Source organism: Poecilia reticulata, linkage group LG9, assembly GCF_000633615.1.
Source record: "Poecilia reticulata strain Guanapo linkage group LG9, Guppy_female_1.0+MT, whole genome shotgun sequence".
Taxonomy (NCBI): domain Eukaryota; kingdom Metazoa; phylum Chordata; class Actinopteri; order Cyprinodontiformes; family Poeciliidae; genus Poecilia; species Poecilia reticulata.
In genome coordinates this window covers 24,090,640-24,115,089 of record NC_024339.1, presented here as the reverse complement: position 1 = coordinate 24,115,089, position 24,450 = coordinate 24,090,640, and the positions used below count along the sequence as shown (strand labels likewise).

Here is a 24,450-nt window from a genome sequence, read left to right as displayed (position 1 = left end):
ATATGTGTGTGTGTATTCATTGAATGTTCTATAAATACTTAATGTTCTATGCTCTTCAAATCTGGTTAATCTTTGGTTTAATTCAAATAATTAGACAATCGGTTAGCACCAACAGCTATAAGAAAATCCACTCGGTATTTGTGCTGATCAAAAGGATGTCTTAACGAGCACGTCGGAACAGAGGGGGTTACTCTTTGCCACTAGCTATTGAAAACCATTGAAGCAAGAAGGAAATGATTGGGGATTTGTACGTTATTCAAACAACAAAAGAAGCTTTGAATGGTGCTGTCTCTAGTTTTAGTATGAGTGACAACTTGTGTGAGGGCAGCAGAGACACTACTCTACTTACAGATGCATCACAATGAATATCATTGAACAGTTAATTTATCAGAGATATTAAACTAGTATTACATAGACTGATTAAAGAGTCATATATTTCAAGGTACAGCTCTTGAAACCCAGGATTCAGTTTCTGTGGAAATTAAATAAATGAGATTGTTATAGAAAAGTGTTTTGCTATAGCTGTGTTATGACTAGGGAAATATCCAGTGGTCCAGCAGACAGTCACCATGGCCCTTCACACGGAAACCAAGGCTCATAAGCTTTTTACTAAAGAAGAAAAATGTTACAAGAGTCATTATTCAAGTATTGTTAAAGAAAGTTAATTAAAGAAAAAACTCATGGTAGAAAAAGGTCCACATACAATAGAGATAACAACAAGATTGTGAAACAAAGCACACTCAAGAGTTTTGGGGATATTCATGAGACAATACAGTGATATTCACATTATCTGCACAAAAAATGCTCATATTTAATATGCACCACTGTCTGTCTTATGAGCTACGAAATATGTTAATACACAGAATCTGATTCAGACAATAAGATGATAAGGATAGACCACTGTATAGACAACCAGCAGGAGGTAACAGAGGCAGAAACATCCAGTCCAACAAAAATTAGACATTTTAAAAGGGGAAAATTTTAACTCCAATATAAACCAATAACTGTGATAATTGGCCTATTATGAACTTCATAAAGGAACGGCTTGCATTTCTTATACTTTGTGGTCCTGTTGATAGACCTTAGGGTGTGAGCTGTCATTTTCAGTTTTCAAGAACTGTTTGTATGAGGCCAAGTTGTTTCAGACATTACACTGCAAGGTGGAGAGCGGCGATTCCTGAGCAGCCCAGCACGAGACAAAGACGGCTCTGTCTCATTGCAACTCCGTGGCAGGAAAAACAGGAAGGCTCCTGTCATTTCTCTGGATGATGGGAATTCTACAGGTGCACTCGATAAGTGAATGACGATGATAAGTAAGTGAATGGATGCTTAATTTGAGGCTGCCTCAGCTGTCGTTGCTTTTTCTCGAACATCATTAACCCCTCCAGCTGCATGATCACGTGTTCAGTTGAAGGATATAGATTGCCCTTGGAAAGACACCATTGGGGTTTAAAGGTTGTTTTCAAATGCCAAATTTGCTGAGAAGATATTTGTATATAACCGCTGAATACCACAATCCTAAAGTATTTTTTTTACATGACTTGCAATATAGAACATTGTAACTAGACTGCATAAAGGCTGTCCCCCTTTTTTACTATAACTATATGTGAAGATAGTACCACAACCTGCCACACCAGCTCCTCCAAGAATTCAAGCATGTTTCTTCTAGTCGATTTCACTGTGGCACACAAAAGTTATGTGAAATCAAACTATAAAGCAAAATTTAGAATAGAACCAACAAAATATTCAGTGGCCTCCACGTTGTCCACCCTTTGTCTCATCATCTTGTACTGCACTCATCTGTAAATTAACCTCTGACACAGCTCTCCACTTTCCTTTGTAAAATACCTAATTCATGCGGAGTGCAGAGGAGAGAGTGGAACATTCTTGTGGGGATTACAGCACCCGCAAGAACGTGTTGCAGGAGGATTAACCAGGCGGCCACCCGTGGATTTAAGCAGACAAAAAGGTATCATCAAAATGACAAAAGACTGCAAGAGGATCTAAAAGCCAAAGGCAGAATGGTGAGATAAAGAACCTGAAGGCTGGTGAATTGGGCCCCAATGTAAAGATGCAAGTACAGTAACTCAGCTACCAAAGCTGGTAGCTGAGTTAAAACACAAAGTGTGGAAATTAAGACAATGAGAAACAACATCCCCTCAGTCACTCCGTGGAGACAACCGGGTTGCTTTGGTCATAAATTTCCAGACAATAAAAGGGCTTATAAAAACAAGAAGAAAGATTTAAGTTCAAATTACCTTTGACAAAGTGCTAGTTTACAGTGTTTAAATGAAACATACTGCATTTATTCTTTTTTTAATAAATAAAAAAAAAAGAAAAGCAGGACAAAAAACCCAAAAAGAAGCATTTGTTTGTTAGTTTTCTGAACTTGATTCTTCATTCTTAAACAGCACAGAGCCTGAGTGGCAGCAATATTTTAGTAACAGGCAGCTAGCAAAACCAAAATCATGAAAAACTGCATACATCATTTGTTTCTAAATTACCTGCCATTTCCATTTCATTTGCAGCAATACAAACAGTTCCCAAAGACACTGCAGAGAATGTGAAGGGCCTGTGTTCACGTTCAGTCTGGAGGGTCAGAGAGAAGATGGTAACTTTAAATGTCTCATTTGATTTATTGATCAGAAAAAGCAACCAGAGTTTTAAGACTACAGGAAATCATCAGTTTAAAGAAACTAGATGTGCGACTAGCTCAGCTACTTTCACATTTGTGAATAAAAAAAATCTGGCACAGAAGAAGGGAGGATCTCTGGGAATCTATATCCTTGGCTAACACTGTTGTAGGTTGTGTGCTGTGCTATAAATTTGACATGTAATTAGGATAAATTATAGTGGTCTATCGTACATTTTGTCATGAAATCCCTTGTTATCCATTTAAAGAGGAAGAAAAATGCCATAAATAAAATTTGGTGTAGTAAAAGGCTGAAAGCTTTTGCATGGAGCTTAAAACTTATTGCTTTCACACTGCTCAGCTGAACTGGGCCACACCACACACACTGCTGCAATTGTCTGACTCATTTAATGGGCAGCCACAAGCAGATGTAATGAAGGATAAAAGTTATGAGTTTGCTAGAGTTGGAGAAAGTGCAACTAGAAATATTGAGAAGTATGGAGACTATTTTGCCAACAAAATGTTAGCGATTAATACAGTGGTTCTTAACCTTTTTTGAGGTACCAAACTCTCCAGTTGCATATGCGCATTCACCGAACCCTTCTTATTTCCCCCCCTCCCGCCGACACACAAAATACTTTGTGGTATTCTGATTTAGTAATGTAATTATATTAGCTGTGTAACCACCCCCACACCACTAGAGGCAGTACCAACCCCGAAAAGATGCGACTAAGGAGCAGATTTAGACTATAGAATCTGGTAAAAACTGTGAGTTTTGCTGAAGTAATTAAAGACAAAAGTTCAAATCCATGCTGAGAGTGGAACTCCTTCAATCAGTGCTCCTCCGCAGCACTGATTGGCTAAGCAATGTAACGTGATCCTCTGCAGCAAGTGATGGCAAAGCAGGGCGTCATCACGACTTTACACAAGTGTGTCTTTACCTCCGTGGCAGAGGCTCCGCCGAACCCCTGAGACCGACTCATCGAACCCCTGGGGTTCGATCGAACCCAGGTTAAGAACCACTGGATTAATATAACAGTTACAGTTGGCAAAATAATTATGGACTAGTTTAAGTTAGTGTTAAAAGAAAAGAAAAGGACTTTCTCTTTTTTCAACACGATAAACAATTTTAATGGAAAAACAATACTTTAATGAAGGACTACCACTACAATAATTCTTTTATTACCTGTAACTATACACTTAAAAGGATTGTGTTACTTTTTCAATGGAACTGAGTATTTTTACTTTCAAATGATCAGGAATTGAAAGATTTCCTGAGTTGTAGACAATTTCAGTTGGAGCATTTGCAATAAAACATCTTCTCTACATTTTTATGTCATCACGGTATTTTGATCGACACGATTGGCAAGAAAAGTAACTAAGCCAATTAAATAGTATTCACTGTAAATAAAACTCACCATGAATGTTATTGCTCTTCAGAGGAGTCTGTGTTAGGATTCTGAAGCAACCATCTCTTCTGTCTCTCTCTCTTCATCATCAGAAAAACTTTGATGGATAGGGATGCCTTGTGACACTAAACTACAACCTGGACACAGAAAGAGCTCATATGTACTCACAGATAACATTGAATTCCCAACTATAGTAGTAAAGAACTTTACATTCTAAAAAATGCAGTCCCTTCCAAAAGTTCAAGATACCTTTCTTACAAAAATGTTGAATGTCTTTTATGAAGATTTTATGTAATAGACCAAGATAAAGTAGTACATAGCTATAGAGTGGAGGCAAAATAGAGGCAAAGGTTTAATGGTTGAGTCTGAACAGAAAATTTCAAGTCTTGCCATAAACTCTCAATTTTAGGTTCGGACGTTGCCAGGGCCATTGCAACATCTGAACAGGCTGTTTCAGAACAGATTCAAAATTTCCATTTTAAATACATAGTTTGTATCTATAGCTGTATGTTTACGCCTGTGTGTGTCCTGATGGAAGTCAGAAGTCTTTTGAAGTCGGTAAAGCTACATTTCCAAAGCACTCCACATTGTGGTATCTAAAAACACAAAATTACTTCAACCTTAAAATATAAAATATAAATAAGTGATGCGTAAAGCAAAAGTATTACCCATGGTTTAAAATTGTTTCTGATTGGGGACTTGTGGCACATTTGTAACAGGTTCAGAATAGTTATCTTGTTAACCCTCGTCAACCTGGGACAACTTTGCAACCTTTATCATTAATAGAAATCTAACATTCCTCAGTGGTCGGGTCGCAATAGATTACATATGCAGAGACAAACACACCTGTTTGCCCTGTAACACTGCCACTAGCCTGTTCTCATTCAGAGATTGCCAGATTGAGAACCTGTTTTAGGAAAAAAAACAAAACAAAAAAACACTTGTTCTGTCCTAATTTAGAGATAAGAAAAAACTACTACAGCTGCCATCATTACAGTTAAATCAGTAAAAAATTGTTTTCTTTACAGTTCTACTCCTAAGAATCTCGGCCCGTCAGTAAGACTGCATTTCACCTTCTTCTCCATTCTCTCTCTATCTCTGTTATCTCTGAGGCTCCTCATATGAGTGATGCTTCCTGTGTTGTCACTATCAGAAGCTAAACCTGGAGGGAGTGAGTCAAAGAAAGCCACCCCCAGCTCTGCACAGCATGAAAACACAGCCTGGGGCCTAAAGGTCAACAGGGGCCAACATGTCAGAAGAGGGGGAAAAAAATCAGAGGCCACTAAAACATCAGGCTTCCCTGCTGTTGTGTGTCTGATCCAAGTGAAGCTTGGTGACAGCTAAATGGATGGGGATTCACATGGTGCAAAAAAATTCAATTAAATAACACTGTGGTAATTTTTCTTTACTTTTAACATCTTGTGCTACGAATCAATGGCTTTGTTGGGAAGATTTGAAAATACGTTTGACCTTTTGTTTTCTTTTGAAAGTTAGATAAATGTTGTACTTTTCACATCTTTGTGTAGATTGCCATGAATCAATGGCTTGGTTGGGAAGATTTAAAAAACCATTTGATCTTTTCTTTATTTGTAAGTTAGACCAGTATAAACATAACAATGTAAGAAAAGAAGCATTAAAGAAAGACAAGTGCTCAAAGGTCTTGCTGACAAGCTGCAAATCCAGCAAATTGACTTTAAACTCCTCCAGGGCTCTGAACAACCAAGTGTGTGAATAAATGCCTGGGAGGAAGACGCGCGCGCATGTGTGTATGTGTGTGTTTTTCTGTGACAGAGAAAGTGGAGAGCCAAAGAACACAGCTTGCTGAAGTCACAACACGTGTTGTAATGTTAATTTCTCTTTGAGTAGCCAGAGTTTGGCTCATATTACGAATGAAGCTATAGAGAAAGTGGAAGCACAGGACACCAGCAGGCTGCAGAACTGCAGCAGGAAGGCAGATGGGGGGCTTATGACGTCACATGGCTACCCTGCATGATCCAGAGAGGGGAAGACCACCTCACGGCTGGCCGTGTTGAAGCAATCATGGCAGACTTACTCACAAGTATTTCCCAGAACTAAGCTACCTGGGGGTATATTCTCCACTTTCAAGTTTCTGCTCAAACTCTCTGCTTGAATATTAAATTACCTTTAACTGCTCAGTTTATTGGACAGTAAAATCTGCAGAGGGAGAGCTAAGTTTTAAGAGTTTCACTAAGAGCTGTCGTCATTACTATATCACATGAGAGAGGATATTGGTAATAGGAGTAAGCTTGACTAGTTCCGAATTTTTGTTCTCTCTGTCCTTTCATGGTACCTTGCATAAGTATTCACTCTCTACTTTGTCACATTGCAGCAAACATAAGTGTATTTTGAAGTGATTTGGTTTATTAGAAAAACACAAAGTAGCTCTTAATTATGAGGTGGAATAAAAAGATAGTGTATGACTAAGATATTTTGTCTACAGCTCTTTCAGAGTTATCTGGAGCCAGTTGATTCTTAGGTTTTCTATTTTCAGTTGATTGAATAGACGTTCAAAACCTTGAAATTACGTTTTATAGCCTGAACCTTCTTTAAACTTCTAAATCTTTATTCATGACCTATTTTCTGTGTTCCTTGATCTTTGTGGTGGATTTTTTTTCACTAGTGCTCTTCAAGAAATGTTTGAAGCCTTCACATGCTTATGTTATACTCTGTTTACTATGTAACTTCTGAAGATATTTGGTTGCACTATATTGTATTTAAAGGTAAAACAGTAAAGTGGGATCACTAAAAATGAACCCCACAATTGTCAGGGTCTGTCATTTATATTTAGATAAAATGTGATAACTTTAATGCATCGTTTTTCAAAAAACCAACAGACCTTTCATGAGGATAGTCGACTCCTGAGAGGGATGTCCGCCGTCTTCACTTTGAGAGGCCTCACTGTCACTGAGTGAAATTTAGAAAAGAGCTTAGTTTAATGTACAAGGTTAAAAAGAAAAAGAATGAGATGATATATCTTAGTTAAAATAAGCCTGTTAGTATGCCAAAACAATACACAAACATATAGCAAAATAAGACATTGGGAAAAAGTAGTAGGATGTCAAATTTGTGGGTTCATTGTTATCAGAAAAATAGCAACTTTTTCAAAATAAACCTTTGTCTTCTTTCTTCCTCTTTTTGCTGCTCGTCAGCGTGGCTGAGCAGTCGGACGGTCTCTTGCAGTCCTCTGATCTTCGCTTTCTTCTCATTTAACACCATGACAAAACGCGAATACATTTCCTTTTCCAACATCTCCTTATCCTTAACCTGCTGCTCCAACCTGTTGGGACAAACACACAGTATCTAAATGTGAAAGCGAACACACAAACAACTAAAATGTGTTTTAACTTATTTGACAGTTAGGATGGTGTTTACAGGGACATCAATTTTACAGAATACCGTAACTGATCTAAAATGGGAGACTACATTTGTACTGTGCACAAAGAGAAAAACAATTAACTTCCGTCTTTTTCCCAATGTATGGAAACAAGGTGTGAAGCTTCTCTATGACGTGTCACAGAGCTCAAAGCATTAACCAAATGTTAGAAAAACCAACACATGGTACGAAGAAAGTGCACACTTTTCAAACTTTAGGACTGTGCACAGAAATAAGAAAAAAAATTGTCTTCGGAAGATTCTGTAACTATATGAATGTAACTACAAATGTGCAAAATTCCACAACAAATTTCATACAGTATTGATGGAAAAAGCATGAATCCAAGGACATACAGAAACTTTTACATGTCTAACAGTTCCCAATCTTCCAGCAAAATTCGTCCAGTAAACGGACTTAAAAGTTTACTGCAGCACTTTGTGACATTTCAGGTCAAAAGCAATGATAAAAAAATAATGGATAATATATAAAAAATATTTACATACTTTTCCTTTTTTAAGAGTGTGTCAATCACAGGGAGCATTTGGTTTTTTACGCTTGGATTTTCAATTTTGACTTCATGTTTGTTTAATCAATAACCGTGTAAAATCAGATGTGTGATATTAAAGACTTGAGGAAAGATTTGGGGGGTTTTTATTTTAAAAAAAACCAATGGATATGAATAAATGCTAACATAACTTTAAAAAATGTCATCAGCAAATATACTTAACGCCAGATCAAGTTTTCATTATTTTCCCAGACTTTTTCCCTTGAACGTCTTACTCTTTCAGTATACGCTGGTGATCCTGTCTCAGTGTGCAGTTCTCCTCCAACAGTCTTGAGTTTTCTGTCTCCAGATCTGCTCTGTGCTGCAGAGACTTCCCGATCATCTCCCGGATGAGCTCCACAGAGTCTGGCGCTGGCTGAAGCTCCACGGAGCCCAAATGTATCTAGAACACCCAGACAAAAAAGAAAGAAGTGTATTAAAAGGCGACGAAAAGTAAGGAAGAACAATTGCATCAGGTTCTTTTTGTGTTTTTGTACTAAAACAGCAGAAAATGAAGATTTTTCTGCTGGTTCACTGGCTTTATTATTTATGGGTGACCAAATGGCCCAGCAGTAAAGAATGACCTTAATTATCAAGCCCTCTTCCTTTGCATTGACAGATTTATTGCCTAACACGTCCATCCCTTTGAGCAAGGCCAACTGACAACTCAAGATGGATCGTGGTCTAAATAACCGCATTGACACTCAAACACAAGTGGATTCTTGTAGTGAAGCTGGAAAAAATCCTGAAGAAAGTCCACTTGGCACTGCAGTCTTGACAGTGACACATAAAATTGTTAACTGGCCTCATCTAGCTTCCAAAAATCAGCTACCAGTGAAAAATGAGTAAGCATTTGCACCTTTCTGTCATCATGAGAAGTTCTGCTGGTGCAACAAACATTGCATACAATTTTCTCTGAAGTGGGAGACTGTTTGAGAATGAAGTGTTTTCTTATGTCTGGGGAAAAAAAGACGGATGACTTATTGATTCACCAATAAAACTATGCAAGTGAGACATTTCCTCTGTCTTATTTCTTTTCAGTAGCTCTTTAGAATTAAACACATCCTTCTGACGCAAGAAAATAATCCACGTTTGGTTTTCTTTTTGGCATGAAATCACTGAGAAAGAACTTAGAAGCAAATGCTGCACACAAAAAGATTTAGAGTTCTCCACCAATTTGATGTAGAATGCCAATTTTATCACTGACAGCAGCTCTTCATATTTCGTTGGCACCCTGGTCATAGCTGCATTTTCACTCACTCACRCAGACACACACAGGCACACACGCAAACACACACACACATACACTAGCACGCATGCAGACATACACACACAGAACATTGTACACTGAAAAACCAGAAGGCAATACAGTGCTAAATCTTTAACTGTACAGAAGTCGAAGAAACACTGTAATAAAGTCGCCATCTTCAAAATAGCTGTCATTTTTGACCTGGATTGATGCATTTCTTGCAGACCACACAGCTGTTTTACCCTCTTTTGACTAACTTGAATGTGTCATTTAACAACTGAGTTCACCCTGTCCTCAGATATTTTCTTTTTCCTGTACATATTATCTTGCATTCTAGTACATTTCAGCTTCAAAGTTTGCTTCAAGTAATCTTTTTTTTTCTGACTGAGCAAGTTTACCAGTACTAAATAACCAATCATCCATTCATTCTCTATAGCCACTTGAACGATCCCAGTGCACTGGAGACCTTGTCCAGTGACCATTGGACGACATGTGGACAACACCCATTAAACTTAGTCTATCACAGAGACTCCCTGCATATGAACACTCATCTAAGAGCAGCTTAGAGGAGCCGATAATAATTATGTTTTAAACAGCGGGAGAATGCTGGAGTACCCAGAGAGCAGTCGGCTTTTTTCCAATGCCTATTGTTGATTTCTAAAATGTGCAACAATTTGGAAGAAAAGTTCAAACCAAGAGTTATCTAAAAACTACTCGGAGTTTCTGTTGTCCCCCCCCCCCCAGGTTTTATTCTTTGCTTCTCTGCAGAAATGAGCATTTTTGAGAAAGTAGATTTCACTTGGCCACTATGGCTGTGCATTGACAACTCCCTGCAGCTTGTGACTTGACAAGCTTGATAGGATGAGCACAGGAAGAGGACCACCCAGAATTTATGGAGGATGATCCTAAGAACTAAGGCATGTTCAGTAACATTAAGTTGTCTCAGATGGCCGGAGCAGTGTTCTCTCATGGAAGGACTTAGTGTGACTTGAAGCTTAATGAGTCATCAGCATGTTGATGTAGCTGTGATCCGGTAGATGGGTGGCAAGATTGTTTAGTTTGGCAAGTTTGGGAGAGACACCCACTAAGAGCAGACAAAGGTTGTTATATCAAGTTTCAGTACTATTCAGGTGATTATGTTTAATTCCAAGACGTATGAATTTGTAGACTGGGAGAGGATACATTTTACCATCTGTTTGCAAAAGATAGGAGGCTACCAATTTGTGAAGGTTAGTGGAAGCTTTGATCTTCCTCTAACCTCCAATCCATCTTCTCTTCAACCCCGTCTTATACTTCTTGCTATCTGGATCTAAATCTCTCCAATGCTCTCCACCTAAGAAAGGTCATATGACAATAAATCAACCACATATGAATGTTAGGAAAGAAGTGAACTCTGACATGCTGAGCACACCAATATTTCCACACTTCAAAGGGCAATCTAATACCCATCATTTGCAGTGCAATTTTTAATCCAAACTAATGCCTGGAACTTTGTAAATCTTTACTCTGCATACTGACAGAGTTTAGGCATATAAATCTTCTACAAGCAACACTCAACCAGCTGAATGGACCAGAAACAGACATCTGAACCTCTGCTAGGTCAGACTCTTGTTTACTGAATGAGCATTAGACTAACCTCAGCTGTTGTTTATTTATTCTGCTCCTGCTGACTTTTAAACACCAACGGTTGCACGTTTCTCCATGCTTAAACTTCTGGGTTTTCTAAGAAGATCTACAGCTGTAAACACAAGCACTTAACATCACCAAGGGTTTACTCTTATAGCACAGAAAGAGGAAGACATATGCTAAACAATCTCTAAATACTCAAATCTATTCAAACAGTTTGCTTGTAATGCTTGTAATTACTGAAACTTTGTAATTAATGCATTTTGAAGAAGCCAAGGTAAACGTATATTTTACTTAGGCTCCTTTAAAAGTAAGGAGTGGAATATTCTGTCAACTTTTCCTGTCTCAATTTGTTTCTCCTGACACAGAAAGTTAAAGGTCACATGGCATGTTGTTGCCAACTTCTGCCAAGATGTGGGAGGTCAGACTCTTTGTCTGTGATGGAAAACCCACTGTCACATTCTTTTTCTCAACTGAAACAACAATGAAGCAAAGATATTGTCGACAGTAAGCATTTCTGCCTCCAAAACCTTCATAAAAATCTAACAAAAAACACTGAGTGTTCCAAGCTTTGACACAAAGACATAAGAAATTAATGGCAGCATTGTCACTTAGTAATAAAACTTAAATGCTTTTCACACTTTTTGTGTCTGAGATACCGTACGATTATATTTTCGTAGCATAGCATAATTTAGGAGAATGTGTTAAAATCAAAAAGTCTGGTTTCTCAAATCTACAGTGTGGTTCAGAGTGTGTGGTCTGGAAATTTGTTTGTGTGTGTCTGTCTCAGTCAGACCGTAAGGTCAGATGTTGACATGGCTGTGCAGCACAACTGTTCTGGTGAAAATGTAACATGCCGTGAGTACGGAAAACTAGGGGTTTCTTATCGATACTGCTAAAAAACTTAAATCAACATTTAGTGTTACTGTTTTCAAAATGATATCTTCCTGTAATCAAAAGCACTTCTGTGGCATCACTCCGTCATCTCGCCTTAAACCTTTTGGCTTTCAAATAATGTCAGCGTAGACCATTGATTATATTGAATGATTTCTATGAGTTAACCAAAAAAAAAAAAAACAAAAGTTGGCCTAAATGTTTGCATACAGACTGATTGAAACTTGTACAATATCAGAGCCACAGTCATTTGTAAAACTCTGTGTGGAACTTAAAACTACCGCTGCACATTGCCCTGAGCATGTCTTACAGTGAAATATGGTGGTGGCTACAGCATGTTGTGGGGTTGCTGTTTAGCAAGGACACAAAAACTGTTCAGGGTTAATGGTTAGTTGGATAGAGCCAAATGTAGAGAAAGAGAACTGGTATACAAAAAAAGACCGCAGGGGAGATTCATCTTTCAGCAGGACAATAGCCCTAAACATAAAACAAGAATTATAATTTTATCATGTATTATAATTGCACAAAATACAGACATAAATCCAATTGAGATTGAAAATATGTGGTTAAAACAATTATTATATGTTTTCAAAACAATCTGTCTGAGCTTAAGTTTTTTTTTTTTTGAAAGAACAGACAATAAATTCAGAGGTTATATTTGCTGGGGGAGACATACCCCCAAAAAATTGAAAAAGGGGATTTATCACATCCTCAGGGCTGAACACAAATGCACTTTTTGTTTTAAATCATTTTTAAAACTATGTTAAGCTATTTCAAAGCATAAACATTGTTGTAGTTTGAGAAAGCACATTGTCAAACATATATCTTATACATAGTTTCAGTCTTTAAATAGCTATTGTGTCTACTAAACAGGAAAAGTGAGTGGGTGACATGGAGCTTCTCATGACGATAAGACAGTATTCAAGGTTTGGCTCGGCTACTTGGTACGGGAAATGTGGGCAAAGAAGTTGAAATCAGCTTGTCTTCTCAGTGCCCTGATCTACTGTGAGGGGGCGTGGCGCCAGACAAAGAGCAGGAAGTGAGGGGCGACAATCAGTCCAGTCCTGATAATACAAACTTTCACAGAAACAGCAAAACCAGCTACCAGACAGGACTTTCTCAAGAGCAGGTAGTAGGGCAAAATACTTCCTTCAATGAGGTGTCTGACTTTAAAGATGTTGGTTACCGACTCTTTTTTTGTTTTGTTTTTGCTCGTGCTTAGATGAGAGTTCATTCAAATTAAAAAATGTAATCCCAATAAAATTGGTTTCGGCTGAGAGTATTAAAAGGAATCCAAAGCTAAGTTGCATCACTTACACATCGCCCTATCGACTCCGGTGACGTGCCATTGGAAAAGGAGACCCAGGTCCGTTTACAGGTGCCACAGTTACTAACTGCATCCAACTGTAATACCTAAAATAAAATAATAATTTCTGCTGGGCTTTCTTCAGGCTGAAAAACAGCATTGTTTAACACGTATTCATTTCCAGCTGCTATTTTTATTTAATATTATATATTTATTTATTTAGTTATATGTTATATTTAATCAGTGAATAAATATATTGCAATAAATGCAATGTAAGATTGGATTTATATCTTATAAAAATATATAATCAGCTCCTCCAGAGGAATCCCAAGGTCTTCCAGCAGCCAGCCAAGAAATAAATTTGTTATCTCTTTATGCTCATGACTTATTTCCATTTGTGTCCAGATGCTGTAACAGTAACTCAAACCATTATGAACACCGGGTTAATATTGTGAAGGTTGCACTTTTAGCCTCATCAATACGCCTATTCAGAGATGCACAATAAAGATCTGCAGATTCCCTAGCGGTTTCTGGGGGATGGGATTGTTTGAACCCTGTGGGCTGTAGGGTGGGGTCCTTTTGGATTGGGGTTTGCTTACCACAGATGTTATCAGACCACATTAGATTTGTATCTGATGAGTTTGGAGACCAGCTGCAGATTTAAAGCTTTGTTGTATTATTTGAACTATTACAATAAGTTTTGCATGTCATTGTTCTGCAAGAGGATTGCCTGCAAGTGAAGGGGCAAGCTGATGGCATGTTTCGATGTATCACAAGCCTGACACATCAATTTGAATACCCAGTGGAGGTATTTCCTAATAAAACACTGAGATTGTTTTAAGGAGAAGGAGAGCAATGTAACTGACTGTACCAATTAATGTTGTGGCTGAGATGTATATTTGACTTAGTCACACTTTTGATTCCTTGATTTCCTTTTCTGTCATTGCACTAAAACAGCTGAGCAAGCTTCTAAATTAAGGCCTTAGATCATGACTAATTTTAATGCCATTATTATTCCCTGTCATAAAATCAAATTACAAAAATGCTAGACCCATCAAGGCTGAATTTATTTCAGTCTCATTTATTTGATTAATCAGATCAGGTCAGCTATAATTTAATATTCAACATCAAATTCTATACTCAGCTTTGGAATGAATATGTTTCTTCCCTGGCACATCAAGTTTCAAAATCTTTATTTGAAGCAGACGTCAACATGTTTCTCTTACGGTGCTGCCCACACAGCTAAATTTTGTGAATCCAAGACATGCTATTGCTGCAGCGTCACTTTATTTTATATTAAGATTTCAGTCATTGTATCATCCAAACTAATTCAGATGGTTCAGATTTTCTTCGCTATTGCTCATCATGTAACACACCCCCATCCATATGAGAAAAATCACAAACACATTAACCGAAGAAGAAAAGGTCACTAATCAGCCGATGTGTAAGACAGGACAGCCCTGTTCGTAAATCAAGGTTTTATGGTCTGTACTGTGTTCCTAACCTTCTGGCCCTCTTTCTGTGATCATCTTCTTTTGAGCAGTGCCCACAGACCATTACTGACCTGCTCCCTAAAGGCAAAAGCACCCCAGGGTTAGAAGAATGACATGAAAATCAACAGAGAGAATCCAGAGCTGCTCTTCATCAAACATGTCAGTTGCAGTGAGTAATCCTCCAGGGCCGTAGAAAAGGGGTTAGCTTATGCTTTTTGAACATTTTCCGGATTTAACAGAGACTGTTGGAAATATTTTACGCTACCACTTTTTCTTAATGTAGCTATCTCATTATGTTTCTATTAATGGCAAGACAGATGTTATTTGTAAAGTTACAGTTTGTGACTTTTTTTGTCAGTTTCCTGTGGGCAGCAAAACCTTTATAACTCCACTATAATGTTGGGAGGCAATAAACCTTATCTTTAAAACAGCCCCCACCGTAAAAGAAAAAAAAAAAGCTTCCTTTCTATTTTTGTTATTTGTCATTAGAGGCATTTATCCTCAGGGAACGGTGATAACAGTACATAATGTTATGGCATTCAAAAGCACTGACACATTTTCCCATGTAATCCAAAGCACTCAAAATCAGGACCAACAAGTCAGGCAGCAGTGGAGCGTTTCGTAATATAAACCAGCTGAGTGACCTGTCAGTCAATGAAAGTTATTTTTTTAATAATAAATACATTTTCTTAAATTAAAGATTAGATGTTATTCCTTATTTATAAAATAAGCTTGTTTCCCGTCAGCATAAAACAAATTGAAGTATTTATTTTAATTTTAACCAGGGGTGCCATTAATTGTGGAGGGAAGGGGATTTTTTTCAATCAACTTAATGAGTAAGACTACGTTCGCACTGCAAGTCTTCATGCTTAATTTGCAGAGATCTGATCCATGGCAGAGGAAGTAATGGACCATGTTGTCGTTAAGGAAGTAACTGTTTGTGCAGTATGTTTCTCTCTGTGAGCACAGACTCTGAAGTGCATGTGAGCAAAGTGATTAGCTCCACTAAGAGTGTCTCCTCCAACACAAATTTGCAAGTATGTCACCTTTTAATAATTTGTCTGATTTGTATTGTTAGGTCGGTCAAAACAAACAAAAAAAAGTCAGATCTGGGCAACATTTGTTTGCAGAATGTGCATAGTTTATGCTCCATTAATAAAGGTCGAGCTGAATTCAACTATTGTTTCTGGTGAAATGGCTTGTAAAGTAAATAAAAATATTTTATTTCTTGCCTTTTTTGGCACAGTTAATTATGTTAATTAGTCATCATTGCAAGTAAAAAAAATGCTAATGAATTCTGGGAGAATGTTTTGGAAACAAATAAATACTGAAAGACATTCTCACCAAAATGTTGTTGCAGATCTTCTGATATGAAAGAAGATTGTGATTCGAAGAGAGGCAAAAAGAATATTCCTCTTTCCCATTTCGTTTTCCTCCCACTCTTTCTTCACCTTTTGTTAGAGCTTGAAGAAGATCTTCAACATATTTCTCCCTTATGACTCCCATCTCATTGGCTTCTCTTGTCACCTCGTCCTCTGAAACTGAGAAGCAATCACAAGTCAGACAATTACACTCTTGAAATGCTTTTTTTTTAACTTTTATTATTATTAGTATTATTTATTATTTCATAAATGCATGAAATTGAAGCATGGAAGTTGGAGTTCACAGAAGATTGCAAGAAAAACTGTAAACATTAATTAAGCAGTAACAAGAGTGTATGTGAAAGCAGGTTTTAAAGGAAGCATGCAGAGAAACCCAGGGGGATGTCATCAGTTGTTGCACAGCTGCTAATGCTGGCTTGAAGGTCCCAATTAACACATCAAACACAGAAACATTGACAACCCAGGAGCCCACACATAGCTCCTGCAATTCTATCTCTACCTGTCAGCTCTGCAGATGGACAGAAAAAAAACAACTATGGAGTAGTTATGTTCCAGGTGTCCTTTAAGAGAACACATAGTCTCATACACACATAACCACAGACCCACACAGATATGTCGTTGCGTGTGTACACACATTCACATTAGCGTTGGCTTGTATTGACAAAGACAACCCTTGTAGAGTTTAATATAGTTTCTACACCTGTAAGCTGCACAGTATAGGAGTAAAGAAGAATAATGAAACAAGGTCCCCGCTGTCCCTCAGGTTAAGCAATCAGAACAGTCATGACATTATGAGATGGGGTCAACCAGGTGCTGCCTGGTGAATGGTACACCTGCTGACAAAGTCATTTTCTATCACTGACTCGTTGGAGTATCTTTTTGTTAATAATCCAGATACAGTTTTCAAATATAAAGTCCTTACCTTCTCCGATCCACACTGAGCTTCCGTCAGTGAGAGCTAGTGTGAATCCAGCACCCAGGTCCACAGCCCAGTCAACTCTTAGGAAGTAGGGGACGCCTGGATTCAGAGTAATCTGCTGTACCGTGCCACTCATGTCTCCTATAACCTTAATGCCTGCAGAATATCAAAAACAGGGATTTACAAATCCTAAACAAAACTCCATGCATTCATCTTCTGTTTTCCACTTATCAGAGATCAGAAAATTCAGGTATTCCACCCAGCAACATTCTCCAACTCCTTCTGGGGAATGCAAAGATGTTTCCAGGCTACAACAAAATTCTAAGTGCCTCCAGGAGGTACTTGGTCTTCCTCAGGGCTCCCGTTCAGTGAATGTCCCCAAAGGGTATCCTAATCAAATGCCAGAATTACTTAGACCAGCTCCTTCTGATGATGGAGAGAAGATGCTATACTTGAAGTTCTGCCCAAATGGTTGAGTTCTTCATCCTCATTTCGCTACTTGTGTCTGGAGTCTTGTTCCTCATGGCCAGAGCTGAGAGTCATACCACAGACTCAGCAATACATTTAAAGTTTAGCTTTTTGCCTTAGTTCCTTTTTTACTACGACAGACCAGAGCTGCACCCATGTTATGGCATTCAAAGTCCCCATCCATTCAGCAGCACTTCATCCTACCATCACCAGTGAAAAAGACACCAGCATACTTTAACTCTTCCACCTAAGTCAGAGACTGACCACAGTCTGAAGAGAGCAATCAACCTATTTCCGGTTGAGAACTATGGCCTCAGACTGCAATGCCTCAATGACCTTGATGAATTGCAGATCACAATAACAGACAAAACCTTTCCCAGACTAAGCAGACCAGGGGATCCCCCAAGAGCCTGGACTGTCGGGGGTGGGAGGGAGCGTTGTGGGTGAGAGCCTGGTGGTCGACCGTTTGCTTCAGGCTCGACCAGAAATGCCTAACCAAACGGGAATAGAAATTCCAGTTTGGTAAAATGCAGGCGGGGAGACCGAGGTGCATGTGAATGTTAATTTCTGGTGGCATACACCGAGTTTTGGTGGAAGCATAAAGCCATGTTTCTATGTAAAACTGCATTATTCTAAATGTATAAAACAACAGCTCCCTTTCATGTGGTCAGCTTACTTTGTTGGCCTTTTAAAGGAGATCCTAGGATCTAATTTGAAAAAAAAAAACAAAAAAAAAAAACCTAAGAACGTTGTAGGGTTATCAATCTACCAGATGCATCAATGTACTTCATTGTTTTACTTCTTGGCTTTGGTGAGCAAGGCTCCTTGTGTGTGTCTTCGGTGGGGGTATTTCTGAGTCAGTAGGACCACACGGATATTAACAGGTTTTGGCAGATTTTTTTTCTTTCTTTCTTTTTTTTTTGTGGGAACGTGTGTTGCTTATTATCAGCAAGATAACCACATGTGGTTAAAAGGAAAATACAAGACTATTAAATCTCAGGTAGCTACTTGAGTGCATTCAGAGTATTAATTTATTACAGTATATATGCAAACACTTCTAACATTTCACCGCCACTCATCTAAGCGGCATCTCATGGACTCCCAAAAACATGTGGACATGTCAACTTAAGAGTATGATCAGCTATTGTAAGCTTCCTGAGCTAGAAATACTCAGTGAAAACATTGACAGATTTAAAGATCATAAAAAGTCCTAATTATATTTTGGTTTTGGAAAGTTTATTTATAATTTTGCTTGTTTTGTAATTTTGTGAAAAGCTTAGATTATGCATCCAAAGTTATGTCAGACTATTACGAGGAAGTTCAAACCAGTGGGACCCACTCATGCTAAAGAGCTTCCTGCTGTGAAACTGAATTGTTATTTGCCAGTGCCACGGTGATAAACAGTCTGAGCCACATAACCCTCTGGCTAATGTCTTTGCTGCCTGACTCATGGCTGTAGTTAAAGTGAGGGCTCCAGCTAGAAACAGCTGTTTCTCTACAGCCAAGACCTAAACTGTTCACAGGGTTACAATATAGTCTGAGGCTATCTAGTTGTCAAGATGCACATGTTGTGCTCTGTTCGAACCTTTTGAGAAACTTTTACTTGATTGTTAATAGTCAATCCTAAACATGTAATTATAAGTTCCACAAGTAGTGAGTGGTGATTTAGACAGCTTCCCTTCTTAAACACAGGGCAAAGAGTGTGGAGAAACAAGGACAATGCAAATCAAATTAGCAGTTAAGAAAGCTGAACAATTTTGGGGGAGAAAAGTCAATGATTGGCCACGTTGAATCATGCAATGACATGATGAGCTATTTACTGCTAAGTAGTTACTGCAAGCTATTGTTAGCCAAGCTTCATGTATATGATTTAATCAAATATGTGTCCATAAAGTTAATACAGATAGACGATATAGATTAGAATGTAAAAACACCAAGTATAACGTTGTAAACATCTACCTATTTCCACACAGTTGTGCTGTGACATCATCAAAAAGGTGGCACCGTGTTACATTTTAAAAAATGTAAGCCTTTTTTGACTCGATTGAAATTGGAGGCAAAATTAATACGTCAACTAAGTGACTTTGTTTCTGAAATCACCCCTGAGTCAATACATGCTGACAACTGCAGCTGCCCAGAAAAACCAAGCAAGAGCTCCAGTTTCAAAGTCAATGTCATTCAAAGTGATGTAATCTGAAAAGATAACATAAAAGTACCTATGTATCTCCTACACACACACCCCCGTACACCCCTACACACACACACACAAACACCAAAACTTGATTACATGTAAAAATGTAACACGGAACAGATTAAGGATGACCCTTTGTGCTTTAAGAAGGGGCGTAGCTGAACGAATGACGTTGCTAAAGGCATCAACTTTAACCCCATAAAGTAAACCCAGCTACTCATTAGTTACTGTAACATCTGTTGTGAGGGAGCGACGACCCTGTGCTAATGACAGAAGGACACTTCCATTAAACAACCAGCTCTGTCTGTCTGTCTGTCTGTCTGTCTGTCTGTCTGTCTGTCTGTCTGTCTGTCTGTCTGTCTGTCTGTCAGTCTGTCAGTCAGGGATGGATAGTTGTGCAAAACCATCAAAGCCAATTCTTCAGTCTTACTGTTGGCATCTGTTCAGATACAAGACCTTCTGATACAAACTTTGAAGCAAATAAACATTCAACAAAAGAACACCATGACAGGTAACTTTTATCTTAGTATTTCCTATACATTACCTTTCTGACACTGAATAAGGGTTTCTGAACCCTTATTCAGAAACTTTATGGTATTATTTTTTAATGTCTTAATTTGATGTTGATCTACAGTCAACTGGTTGCATAAGCTAATCATTTAAGTGATTAGTGCTTATATACATAAAATCTTTTGATTTTTATATGCAACTAAATCAAGAAATCTGAAGCACTACTGTTTGCCATATTTCTTTTTTTTTTTTTTAACCAGACAAGGCTAATACTGTTCCATATCTGGGAACAGTATTAGCCTAAAGTGAAAGAGTTCAAGTATTTTGGTGTCTTGTTCATGAGTGACAGCAGATGTAGCAGCAGACAGGTAGACAAACTAGAGTTTTGTCTGTGTTAACAAGAGTGATACTTAATGAATCTTGATATTCCAACTGATGTCTTTGACCAAGGTTTTTTAAAAATTGAGGGATTGGTCCAAAAACTGCAATCGGTGCACCACTAATAGCAGGTCATTTTGATCAACAACAAAACTAGTAACTTACCAAAAAAAGCCAATACAATTTACTTCACAATTAAATAAACTACCAGCTTTCTTTGGCATGAAGCTATCAAAAGTCAGCCATTTAGACCTGTTCTCCTCTCAACCATTACTTTGATCTCAGAAATGTTTCCTGCTTTTGCCATCCTGATAGAAGCAATCTCAGTCTGGACTGTTTAGACACATGGTTCCAAGTTAGCTTCATTCTACAAATTACCATCGGGCCAGGGGTGTTCGCTGTGTGTGATCAAACTTAGCATGCACTGCACATAGTGGTACTACGTTGAACCTTGATTTGACAACAGCGCAAGGACCTAAAGCAGTCAGCATACTGTAAATTATAAAACCGAAAGGCATTATGAAGAATGTGGGCCTGTTTAGGTTTGAATCCCACCAGTGAAATATCTAAAATATTATTTATGTGTGGTTTACAGTGTGACAGATTTCCTTGCGCGCGAAGCGCACTCTAGGAGTGTCTGGGAAGGAAACGTCAATTGGGATTTACAAAACATGGTCTAAATGCAATCAAGATGGCATGTGGTTTGTTCAAGGGAGGAGACTTCATTGCGAAAATGTTAAATGAAAAGTGAACCACAAAACCCTAACTTTACGTCATCATGAGACAATAGCATAGAAAACTTTATAAGTGCAAAATATTATGGTTAATTTAAGTTTTACTTGGATATTAAAGTGAAAAAAAATTAATCTGAATCTGGAAGATATTGGACTGTATTGGAAATAAATGGATTAAATAGATAAGAATTGTAACTGTTAAGTATACAAAATGTTTAACAAAAAGAGTCAACAAAATTTTATTATTCCAATCAACTCACAAATACAGTTTTAAAAATCTACTTTATTCTTTGCTAAGAAGGATTAAATAAGTGATAGAGCAGCTACCAAAATGGTTCACAAAATGTTAAATGGAAACATAGATGACCAAACAAACAATAAACTCAGGGCTCAGGAACTGGCGTACAATTGTATTCACATGCCTTGAACTATTTCCCAATTTCTCACATTCAACTACAAACTACAATATATTTTACTATGTAATGTATTTCAATATGAATGTGTAATTAAATTTCATTTTGATTGTGCAAAGGTGGATTTTTCATTATATAAAGAATAGAGGTGTGCCGATCGATCGGTCACCGATCATAATCGGGCTGATTTTTGTGAAAAAGTGCATGATCGATGATCGGCGATCATTGGCTCTTGTTGCCGATACAGATCACCTGCATCTCATTTCGCAGCCTGCCTGTGCAGCTGGTTTCCTCTTTCCTTCACAGTGCGCAAACGTGCAGCAACAAATCCTAAGCGATGTTGAACTATAACGCACTGAGTGAATGGGGAAGTTTGCGTGTTGCGGCAGAAAATTGAAGCAGGTCAAAATGCATCAACACAGCTAAGCTAATACAACATAAAAACAATGGCATACTTGACGGAGTTTGGCTACATCGAGGCTCACTGCAGTAAAAAAAAAGACATGGAGAATCAGATAGCAGGTAAAGCAGCGCACAGCTACAAACACTCACCCGGATTAGCATGACGGTCAGAAAGCTAAACAAATAACCCGCAAAATTATTTAAGTCTTCGAGCTGAGATGCAAGACGCTGGTTCTGCTGTCGCTGTTGAACTGCTACGCGCTACAGGTAGTAATATTTCACAGACGGAGCGCCACTTCTGCTCCACCTGGTAGTGACTCTCACAGCGAACCTCTGTTTAAAGCTGCAGCATCTAACCTAAAAAAATAAATTTTACATACGTATTAAAACTTTCCCTGTCCTAACATGAGACAGATAATCTCTAAAAAAATAATCGATCTCCTCCCTGCTCTGCATAATTACTCCGCTCAGTCAGAAACAGCCACTCAGAACTAGCAGTAATCAGCTAGCCGCCATGCTATCAGGAAGTTTTCATTCAGTAACTCTGGATTGTTTATTGTAATGGAATCTGTATTTGCCTTTGAATGTTAAGTTTTATACTTGAATTTTTTTGGCAATGTTGAGAGGTTTTATTTTGGCTCTTTGCATTATTTAGCCTCTTCAGAGCCTTCATATGTTATCAGTCTGTTAAAGATAGTATTACTGATAGCAGTACAATTTGCACAATGCCTGTTTAGTTTAGTTTTCTTCTTGGAAAAAAAGTTTTTGTCTAAATTAAGGTGAATTCATGGTTCCTTTTTCCACATAATGTAACCGGTAGTGTTTATGATAAAAAAAATAATAATAATAATTATGTGATCGGTATCAGCGATCAGCCCTCATGGGTGATCGGTATCGGCAGGAAAAAACCTGATCGGCACATCTCTAATAAAGAACATTACAGATAACCCTCCATCCTCTTTATGACATTTGCACGCAACAATAGGATGTCTTCAATCTGAGCATTATTCAGAACCCTTGCTGCTACAGGAGATCCTTCTTGCCCACAAACATGAAATCTACAAGAGCTATATCTGATGTCTTTAAATAAACTTGTATGAATTATATTGATATTCAATTCCATCCATCCATTATSTGTACACCCTTGTCCCTTAATGGGGTCGGGAGGGTTGCTGGTGAGAGCATCCAGGCGAGAGGCGGGGTACCCCCTGAACAGGTCGCAGGTTTGTCGCAGGGTAACACAGAGACAGACAGGACACACAGCCATGCACACACACTCTCACACCTAGGGAGAATTTGGAGAAGCCAATTAACCTGACAGTAATGTTTTTGTGCTGTGGGAGGAAGCCGGAGTGCCAGGAGAGAACCCACGCATGCACAGGGAGAACATGCAAACTCCATGCATTAAGACCGGGGCCGGGAATCGAACCCAGAACCTTCTTGCTGCAAGGCAACAGCTCTACCAACTGTGCGGTTGTTTTTTTAATTCCTTTAGGATTAAAAAACATATTATTGAGCTGAATTGAATTGCCTTGAGTTTGTTGTTCTATAGGGACAGGGAAGATACTCAAAGATGATCAGACTATGGATAGGACAAACTTAGAATAAAATCAAGACAGAAGAACCCAAAATTACAATACTGTTTGAATTAAAACAGATTTGAAAAATAGAATTATGTTTTGTGGAAATATATATATTTTAAATTACAGCACAGATGCTTTACATCCAATTTCACCAAGTTTCACAATTCTGCAAAAGAGAATGAGCATATAATTTTACCCCTAAATGTCCAATGCTGATCGAAACATACCAAATGCAGCTAAATGTGGCTCTGCAAAGCACTGTCTCTGAGGGGCAACTTACAAAAGCATGCCACACTTTTTAGATATTGTTTGGGGATACAGGGAGACATGTATCATTCTTCATTATGATTCTTAATTAGGTTTTACATTTTTTATTGGTTTATGACATAAAATCACAATGCAATCCCACAAGTTCGTGGTAATGGCTTGATATAAATGTAAAACGGGTACAAATACTTTAGCATGCATGCTAAAGTATTTGTACCATGGTAAATATAGTACCATGGTACTATATTTCTGTCATATTCTTGTAAATGAAAAAAAAGGTATTTATATTTGTAAACAAAAAAAACTCATAATATAATAACTTAATGGTTCTACTGTTGCTGTGTTAAAGGATTTATCCGTTTACCACAGGACTTTAGTAGCATTTTATAGTGCAGGAAAAGCAATAACAGCGTGCATAGTTGACTGCTGCACACTATGCTTGCTTGTATGTTTTCAGGATAATGTTCTCTTCGGACAGAAATACTTATTGTTTTAAAACTTACGGGTACTGGTTAATTGCTGCGACGTCCAAACGCTGAAGTTTGGAAAAAGAAAAAAACTGGCTAATCATTGCACACTTACATTGACAGCTCGGCTTCTCCCTTCAAGTCGTTCTACCATTTGCTCTTAGCCAATCAGCAAACAGCGTAATGTGT

At 38.1% G+C, this 24,450-nt stretch overlaps 1 protein-coding gene across 2 annotated transcripts; it reads right to left on the bottom strand.

The window, feature by feature from the left end:
- Positions 1–11: 11 nt before the first annotated feature.
- LOC103470437 (DNA repair protein XRCC4) lies at positions 12–24,440 on the bottom strand. Of its 2 annotated transcripts, none has more exons than XM_008418877.2 (8): positions 24,377–24,440; positions 16,852–17,004; positions 15,892–16,088; positions 8,216–8,382; positions 7,175–7,339; positions 6,899–6,966; positions 4,051–4,178; positions 12–2,589 (listed from the first exon to the last, which is right to left on the bottom strand). In XM_008418877.2, exons 2-7 carry the CDS (start codon positions 16,982–16,984, stop codon positions 4,084–4,086), a joined length of 825 nt encoding a protein of 274 aa, XP_008417099.2. In that variant the 5' UTR covers positions 16,985–17,004; positions 24,377–24,440; the 3' UTR covers positions 12–2,589; positions 4,051–4,083. The 2 variants fall into 2 exon arrangements, with proteins under 2 accessions (XP_008417099.2, XP_017162419.1); XM_017306930.1 differs by having other exon boundaries at positions 24,283–24,398.
- Between the last annotated feature and the right edge of the window lie 10 nt (positions 24,441–24,450).